This window comes from Sander lucioperca, chromosome 15, assembly GCF_008315115.2.
Source record: "Sander lucioperca isolate FBNREF2018 chromosome 15, SLUC_FBN_1.2, whole genome shotgun sequence".
NCBI lineage: Eukaryota > Metazoa > Chordata > Actinopteri > Perciformes > Percidae > Sander > Sander lucioperca.
In genome coordinates this window covers 8,064,147-8,073,385 of record NC_050187.1, presented here as the reverse complement: position 1 = coordinate 8,073,385, position 9,239 = coordinate 8,064,147, and the positions used below count along the sequence as shown (strand labels likewise).

At 45.1% G+C, this 9,239-nt stretch overlaps 1 protein-coding gene across 4 annotated transcripts in view; it reads left to right on the top strand.

Annotated features, from left to right (window-relative positions):
* Nucleotides 1-8,588, top strand: part of LOC116034158 (echinoderm microtubule-associated protein-like 4) — a 34,442-nt gene extending 25,854 nt beyond the window's left edge. For all 4 annotated transcript variants that reach the window (XM_035992235.1, XM_031276711.2, XM_031276710.2 and 1 more), the window contains 9 exons: nt 518-643; nt 1,225-1,356; nt 1,621-1,688; nt 2,022-2,110; nt 2,388-2,485; nt 5,631-5,718; nt 5,938-6,036; nt 6,537-6,667; nt 6,880-8,588. In XM_035992235.1, coding sequence (XP_035848128.1) covers nt 518-643; nt 1,225-1,356; nt 1,621-1,688; nt 2,022-2,110; nt 2,388-2,485; nt 5,631-5,718; nt 5,938-6,036; nt 6,537-6,667; nt 6,880-7,317 — 1,269 coding nt within the window. In that variant the 3' untranslated portion in view covers nt 7,318-8,588. The remainder of the gene's footprint in view (nt 1-517; nt 644-1,224; nt 1,357-1,620; nt 1,689-2,021; nt 2,111-2,387; nt 2,486-5,630; nt 5,719-5,937; nt 6,037-6,536; nt 6,668-6,879) is intronic.
* Nucleotides 8,589-9,239: the final 651 nt, after the last annotated feature.

The window sequence follows — 9,239 nt, the reverse complement described above, 5'->3', positions numbered from 1 at the left end:
ATATATCGTTATCGCAAGAGGCTGCAATGTATATCGCAATATGGATTTTAGGCCATATCGCCCATCCCTAACACACACACACACACACACACACACACACACACACACACACACTGCGGGCTGCAGTCACAAAAGGTTGACTTTTTTCATAAAAATGACTCAACAAGTAACAGAGTAGTTTACACTTTGTATTTTGTGTGTGTGTGTGTGTGTGTGTGTGTGTGTGTGTGTGTGTGCGTGCGTGCGTGCGTGTGCCTGTGTGTTTGTTTCTGTGTGTGCGTGTGTGTGTGTGTGTCTGTGTGTGTGTGTGTGTGTGTGTGTGTGTGTGCCTGTGTGTTTGTGTTTGTGTCTGTGTGTGTGTGTGTGTCTGTGTGTGTGTGTGTCTGTGTGTGTGTGTCTGTGTGTGTGTGTGTGTGTGTGTGTGTCTGTGTGTGTGCCTGTGTGTTTGTGTCTGTGTGTCTGTGTCTGTGTGTGTGTGTGTGTGTGTGTGTGTGTGTGTGTGTGTGTCTGTCTGCAGGTCCCAGATCAGTACGGAACCATCCGAGCGCTGTCTGAGGGGAAAGGGGAGGAGTTTTTGGTCGGGACGTCCCGTAACTTCATCCTGAGAGGAAGCTTCAACGACGGCTTCCTGGTGGAGGTCCAGGTGAGGCTGTGTGATGTCATGGTGATGTCATGGTGATGCCTTTGTGTCGTCTGAAGGAGACAGGACTCTGTGACGTTTTCATTTCCATCTCCCTGTTTATTAAAGTCTCTGTACACTAGAGATACAGCATTACAACGTATAATACACAAGTATTTAAATTGTGTCATAAATATACAAAACACGCACGTGTTGACAGAACATAACGACCCAAAATACTTCTAAATGTTGATGTAACGTTACGTATTATTACAGAGGAACCAGATTACTATTCTGCCTATAATATAATTATAGATAATATAATTATATATATATAATATAATTATCCCTCTCTGATTTCATTCTGTGATCCTCAAACACACCATCTGTAATAACACAAGTCTCAGTAAACTTCAGTCTCTCCGTGTTGCGTTCAGGGTCTCTGTCACTCCGTGTTGCGTTCAGGGTCTCAGTCTCTCCGTGTTGGGTTCAGGGTCTCAGTCTCTCCGTGTTGGGTTCAGGGTCTCAGTCTCTCCGTGTTGGGTTCAGGGTCTCAGTCTCTCCGTGTTGCGTTCAGGGTCTCATGCTCTCCGTGTTGTGTTCAGGGACACACAGATGAGCTGTGGGGTCTGGCGTCCCACCCGTCCTCCTCCGTGTTTCTGACGTGTGCTCAGGACCGCCTCGTCTGCGTCTGGAGCTCCGAGGATCACCGTCTGCAGTGGAGCCGCACGCTGGAGGTGAGGGGGGGGGGGCCTCTGGGAGGGGGGCCTCTGAGGGGCGGGGCCTCTGAGGGGCGGGGTCTCTGGGAGGGGGGCCTCTGAGGGGCAGAGCCTCTGAGGGGTGGGGCCTCTGGGAGGGCGGGGCATCTGGGAGGGGGGCCTCTGAGGGGGCAGGGCCTCTGGGAGGGGTGGGGCCTCTGGGAGGGGCAGAGCCTCTGAGAGGGGCGGGGCCTCTGGGAGGGGGCTCTGGCAGATGATTGGCAGCTGTCTCTCTCTTTTCAGGAACACGGTCACTGTGCAGACTTCCATCCCAGCGGAGCGGTGGTCGCCATAGGAACACACTCAGGAAAGTCAGTAAAACTAAAAAAAACTCCAGAAATAATTTCATCATAAACTATTATTTATTTATTATTATAAAGATTATATATTTATTTATAAAATCACATTCACAGTTTCACTTCTTTATGGACAGAAATGTTTCTTTGATTCCTGGTCTGTCTGTCTGTCTGTCTCTCTGTCTGTCTGCCTGTCTGTCTCTCTGTCTCCTGATTGGCCTGTCTCTCTGTCTGTCTCCTGATTGGCCTGCCTGTCTGTCTGTCTGTCTGTCTCCTGATTGGCCTGCCTGTCTGTCTGTCTGTCTCCTGATTGGCCTGTCTGTCTCCTGATTGGCCTGTCTGTGTCAGGTGGTATGTTCTGGATGCAGAGACCACCGACCTGGTAGCGATCCACACCGACGGGAACGAGCAGCTGTCAGTGATGCGCTTCTCCGTCGGTGGGTGAAGTCTCCTGTACTTAATGTATATTATTATATATATATATTATAATATATAATATAATATATAATATATAAGATGTGAACATGAAATCAAACATTTTAACTAATCAATGTTCTAGAAATAAGAAATCTTAATTAAAATATTAAAATATTGTGCATTCAGTATGTTTCTGAATGTTTAAATAAAGGGAAATAAAATATTTTAATGACAGTATGTGATGAGAGAAGTGAACTCCATTACCCAGAATGCCTCTCTCTCTGTTTGTGTGTGCAGATGGCACCCTATTGGCTGTTGGATCTCACGATAACTTTATTTACCTCTACAACGTCTCCGAGAGAGGACGCAAGTACAGCCGCTACGGGAAGTGCTCGGTGAGTTCTTCAAGATTATAAATCTTAAAAAGATTCTTTAAATCTTTAAGGGCTGATATAATGATTATATAGGGTATCTCACTCTGTTCTTATAGGGTGATATAATGATTATATAGGGTATCTCACTCTGTTCTTATAGGGTGATATAATGATTATATAGGGTATCTCACTCTGTTCTTATAGGGTGATATAATGATTATATAGGGTATCTCACTCTGTTCCTTATAGGCTGATATAATGATTATATAGGGTATCTCACTCTGTTCTTATAGGGTGATATAATGATTATATAGGGTATCTCACTCTGTTCTTATAGGGTGATATAATGATTATATAGGGTATCTCACTCTGTTCTTATAGGCTGATATAATGATTATATAGGGTATCTAACCCTGTTCCTTATAGGCTGATAGAATGATTATATAGGGTATCTCACCCTGTTCCTTATAGGGTGATATAATGATTATATAGGGTATCTCACCCTGTTCCTTATAGGCTGATAGAATGATTATATAGGGTATCTCACCCTGTTCCTTATAGGCTGATAGAATGATTATATAGGGTATCTCACCCTGTTCCTTATAGGGTGATATAATGATTATATAGGGTATCTCACTCTGTTCCTTATAGGGTGATATAATGATTATATAGGGTATCTCACTCTGTTCCTTATAGGCTGATAGAATGATTATATAGGGTATCTCACCCTGTTCCTTATAGGGTGATATAATGATTATATAGGGTATCTCACTCTGTTCCTTATAGGCTGATAGAATGATTATATAGGGTATCTCACCCTGTTCCTTATAGGGTGATAGAATGATTATATAGGGTATCTCACTCTGTTCCTTATAGGGTGATATAATGATTATATAGGGTATCTCACCCTGTTCCTTATAGGCTGATAGAATGATTATATAGGGTATCTCACCCTGTTCCTTATAGGCTGATAGAATGATTATATAGGGTATCTCACCCTGTTCCTTATAGGGTGATAGAATGATTATATAGGGTATCTCACTCTGTTCCTTATAGGCTGATAGAATGATTATATAGGGTATCTCACCCTGTTCCTTATAGGCTGATATAATGATTATATAGGGTATCTCACCCTGTTCCTTATAGGGTGATATAATGATTATATAGGGTATCTCACCCTGTTCCTTATAGGGTGATATAATGATTATATAGGGTATCTCACCCTGTTCCTTATAGGGTGATATAATGATTATATAGGGTATCTCACCCTGTTCCTTATAGGGTGATATAATGATTATATAGGGTATCTCACCCTGTTCCTTATAGGGTGATTGAATGATTATATAGGGTATCTCACTCTGTTCCTTATAGGGTGATATAATGATTATATAGGGTATCTCACGCTGTTCCTTATAGGGTGATATAATGATTATATAGGGTATCTCACCCTGTTCCTTATAGGGTGATATAATGATTATATAGGGTATCTCACGCTGTTCCTTATAGGGTGATATAATGATTATATAGGGTATCTCACCCTGTTCCTTATAGGGTGATATAATGATTATATAGGGTATCTCACCCTGTTCCTTATAGGCTGATATAATGATTATATAGGGTATCTCACTCTGTTCCTTATAGGGTGATATAATGATTATATAGGGTATCTCACCCTGTTCCTTATAGGGTGATATAATGATTACATAGGGTATCTCACCCTGTTCCTTATAGGGTGATATAATGATTATATAGGGTATCTCACGCTGTTCCTTAAGGTCTCCTGATAGGGTACGTAACATTGGTTGGGTCATCCTCCAGTGTGTCGCGCACACACCAATGCAAAGTTTCGACACTTTCATTACAACTAGTGTTGTTGTAACGTTGGGACGTAAAAACTCCACCAAGCAATCACAACCCAAGCAATGAGTAACCTGTAGCTAGTCAGCATGGGGACATTAGAGGAGCGTGAAGCCCTGCAGGCATGTCCTCTGAGCCGCTGCGTTAGATCCAAACTCCTGCTCCATTGTCCGATATACTCGTTCTCTCTGGGCCAGTAGGCTGGAACACTGCATTTACCACCGTGGGTCATTTTCAATATCCTTGAAAAACTTCCAAACTTTCTTCTTTCTAAAGTACACAGACCAGCTGGTGTGTGAGATCCTGACAGAGCTCATAGCGGGTCTGTGAAGGGGAGAGGCCGGCCGGGAGGGCATCAAACCCGGCCAGCAGCCACCGGCTGTCCCAGCAGATTGTGGCGCTCCTCAAGTCCGACACAGTCAAACCAAATTTGCAATTAGCCATCAATTTTCGTAAAACGGCCCATATTTGAGCTCTACATAGTTGATTTCTCGGATAAAAAAGTCTCAGAAGTGAATTTAGTGATAGATGATGAGACTAGAGCCAAATGAGGAGGAGTAGAGGAGTTGATTCGCCCGTTTTCAGAGGCAGTTTCAGGTGTAGCTGAGCTTCCTGTAGTCTCCACAGTGTGAGACGTTCAGGTGTAGCTGTGTTTCTGAGTTTCCTGTAGTCTCCACAGTGTGAGACGTTCAGGTGTAGCTGAGTTTCTGAGTTTCCTGTAGTCTCCACAGTGTGAGACGTTCAGGTGTAGCTGAGTTTCTGAGTTTCCTGTAGTCTCCACAGTGTGAGACGTTCAGGGGTAGTTGTGTTTCTGAGTTTCCTGTAGTCTCCACAGTGTGAGGCGTTCAGGTGTAACTGTGTTTCTGAGTTTCCTGAATGTCTCCACAGTGTGAGGCGTTCAGGTGTAACTGTGTTTCTGAGTTTCCTGAAAGAGGCGTTCAGGTGTAGCTGTGTTTCTGAGTTTCCTGAATGAGGCGTTCAGGTGTAGCTGTGTTTCTGAGTTTCCTGTAGTCTCCACAGTGTGAGACGTTCAGGGGTAGCTGAGTTTCTGAGTTTCCTGTAGTCTCCACAGTGTGAGACGTTCAGGTGTAGCTGTGTTTCTGAGTTTCCTGAATGAGGCGTTCAGGTGCAGCTGTGTTTCTGAGTTTCCTGTTGTCTCCACAGTGTGAGACGTTCAGGGGTAGTTGTGTTTCTGAGTTTCCTGTAGTCTCCACAGTGTGAGGCGTTCAGGTGTAGCTGAGTTTCTGAGTTTCCTGAATGAGGCGTTCAGGTGTAACTATGTTTCTGAGTTTCCTGACTGTCTCCACAGGGACACTCGAGTTACATCACCCACCTGGACTGGTCACCTGACAACAACTTCATCATGTCCAACTCTGGAGACTACGAGATCCTGTACTGTAAGTACTCGGATACTTCCCTCCCTAAAGTACTGTGCAACTAAAGTACTGTGTAACTAAAGTACTGCATAATTAAAGTACAGTACTGCGTAGTTAAAGTATTGTGTAGTATTGTGTTGTACTGTTTACTATTGTGTAGTGCTGTGTAGTATTGTGTCATACTGTGTAGTATTTTGTAGTACTGTGTAGTACTGTGTAGTAACAGTTGTGTGTTTTCAGGGGACGTTCCAAACGGCTGTAAACTGATCAGAAATCGCTCCGAGTGCAAAGACATCGACTGGGCGAGCTACACCTGCGTGCTGGGATACCACGTCTTTGGTTAGTACCACACTGCTCCGTTAGCATCAAGCTAACGCTAGCATCAGAACAGATGGTGTGTATGTCAGCCACAGCCTGAAGTAGAGATGTACAGTTAACGAGATGAGAGATAATGTTATTCACTGTGAAAACAAAGTCCGTTCAGAGTGTAACTTCTTACAGCGTGTTAGCTCCTTCCTGTGGTGTTCAGAATGTAACTTCTTACAGCGTGTGTGTTAGCTCCATCCCTCCTACAGAAGAAACTAAAGATCTCTCCCTCATATCTCCGTATTTATTTTTATTTAATTTCCAAAATTTGATGTCAGTCCGCCTGTAGTTCTGTCTGTTGGTTTCACAAATATTTAAACTTTGTCTGAGGTAATCAGCTTTGTGTCTGTGTGTGTGTGTGTGTGTGTGTGTGTGTGTGCGTGTGTGTGTCTGTGTGTGTGTGTGTGTGTGTGTGTGTGTGTGTGTGTGCGTGTGTGTGTCTGTGTGTGTGTGTCTGTGTGTGTGTGTGTCAGGTGTTTGGCCCGAGGGTTCAGACGGCACCGACATCAATGCTCTGATCAGATCTCACAACAGGAAGGTGATCGCTCTCGCTGACGACTTCTGCAAAGTTCACCTGTTCGCCTACCCATGCTCCACGCCCAAGGTGAGACACACACACACACACACACACACAGGCACACACACACACACACAGACACCCACACACACACACACACACACACACTCACAGACACACACACACACAAACACCCACACACACGCACACACACACACACATACAAACACACACACACAGACACACACCATTAGACCAGTAAGATGAGCATTTAAACACAAGTCTGTGTGTCTCCGTAGGCTCCCAGCCATAAGTACAGCGCCCACAGCAGTCATGTGACCAACGTCAGCTTCCTGTTTAACGACAGTCACCTGATCTCGACGGGGGGGAAGGACACCAGCATCATGCAGTGGCGTCTGGTGGAGAAATCTTCTCTCTCGCTGCCCGACGGCCTCCTCTCTAACTCCGCCCCCCACCGGGCCGACCCGCTGTTTACCCCGCCCCCCACTGCTGCAGCCACGCCCCCACAGGCCCCGCCCCCTCCGCCGACAGCCAATGGGACACAGGAAGCGTCCCCAGACTCGCCTCCGCCCACAGATGTGGCCCCGGCGCTGTCAGCGTTAACCCCACCCCCCGCTGAGCTGACCCCGCCCCCCTCAGACAGCACTCTGAGTCTGAAGGACAGCCTGGAGCCCAGCGACGACACGGCCACGCCCCCACTCACCCCCCCCTCATAGACAGGAAGTGCTTCAGAGATCTGTGAGGGCTAATGTTCTGGATGAATGGGGTAGTTGTTTGGTCTCTAAAATGTCAGAAAATGATGAAAAATGTGGATCAGTGTTTCCCAAAAAGCCCAAGATGATGTCCTCAGATGTCTCTGAGAGGCTGAGCTCATTTTCTGACATTTTAAGGATTAATTGGAAGATCTGAATATTGGGAGATGGTTTTCTGTTGATCGTTGCAGCTCTAAGCTTTGTCAAGATGTGAAAGATTATCGTGTTGAGTTCAGGGGTCCTGGGAGATTTCTGCTTTTGAAACTAAATGTTTCACTTTTTTACGAGACAATAGAAAGCTTTTGGTCTGAACCTGCAGGACTTAAACGTCTTTTAGGAACTGCTTTTTGTTTTTTTTAACATGATCATGTTTAATTTTCGGCTGAAGAAAGATTATCGATCAGAGGAATCATGTAAAATGAGCTGCAGACTGTAAATGGAAAAGTTGAATTCACTCGTTGGACACGACTTTGTTGTGCTTTTATTTTGTTAAACTGCCAATCCAGGAAGGGACAGTACTCGAGGCTTTTAATGTGAAACATTGCAGGAAATATAAACTTTACAGTTCAAACCTTCAAAATAAAATCAAACAACTGAAAGAGAGACGTCTTTCTCTCAGAGATCTGTTTGTATATTCTGCAGATATTTCTGTGTATATTTCGGTTTTCCACCGGTGGGGGGGGCAGCTACACTGTAAACACTCACATCTCTCAGCCAATCAGCTCACAGGAAGCCTCCTGTGATTGGCTGCTTTTCAGCGACTCCTTGAACGACTGCTGATGTTTGTTTATGTCTCTCTGGACCATTTCTGTTCCAAATGTTTCCTGAATGTCATGATGTCAAGATGATGTCACTCTGGGAGGGGGGGGGGGGAATGTTTTTGCCTTTTTAATACTCTTCATCTTTAATATCTTAATGTTTTCTACGCTCGTCTCTCTTCGGACTGGACAGAGTTCAGGGAGGGGCGGGGCTAATGTGGGAGGGGAGGGGCTAATGTGGGAAGGGAGGGGCTAACGTGGGAGGTTGTGGGGTAACGTGGGAGGTCGTGGGGTAACATTGGAGGGCGGGACTAACCCTGGAGGGGCGGGGCTAACTGTTTCTGTAACGACATGATGATGATGATGTTCATGTGACTGCTTTGAGCCAATCATGTCTTCTCTCATACATTCCTGTCAGACGACAGACTGTACTGAAGATTTCAACAAAAAAATGCAAATAAATGTTTTTAAAACCGACGACTCCCCTCACGTGTCTTTCCTGGGTCTGTTGTCATGGTGACGGTTGTATCCGTTAGACATTACCATAAGGAGTTACGGTACATTTACCAGTACCACATGTACCAGAAGAAAAAGCCTTATTCAATTTCAATTCAATTTTATTTATAGTGTCAAATCATAACAGCAGTTATCTCAAGACACTTTCCAGATAGAGTAGGTCTAGACCACACTCTATAATTTACAAAGACCCAACAATTCTAGTAATTCTCCCAAGAGCAAGCAGTTAGTGCAACAGTGGCGAGGAAAAACTCCTTTTAGGAAGAAACCTCGACAGACCCAGGCTCTTGGTAGGCGGTGTCTGACGGTGCCGGTTGGGGGGGGTGATGAACAGTGTTAATTATAGTAACAACGATAATAGAACTATGACTAGAAATACTATTTGTAGCAGTTCAGGGCGTAGCAGGGCACTGCAGGGCGTTACAGCGTGTAACAGCACTGCAGGGTGTAACAGGGCATAGCAGGGCACTGCAGGGCGTTACAGTGTATAACGGCATAGCAGGGCGTTACAGCGTGTAACGGCATAGCAGGGTACTGCAGGGCGTTACAGCGTGTAACAGGGCACTGCAGGGTGTAACGCATAGCAGGGCACTGCAGGGCGTTACAGGGTGT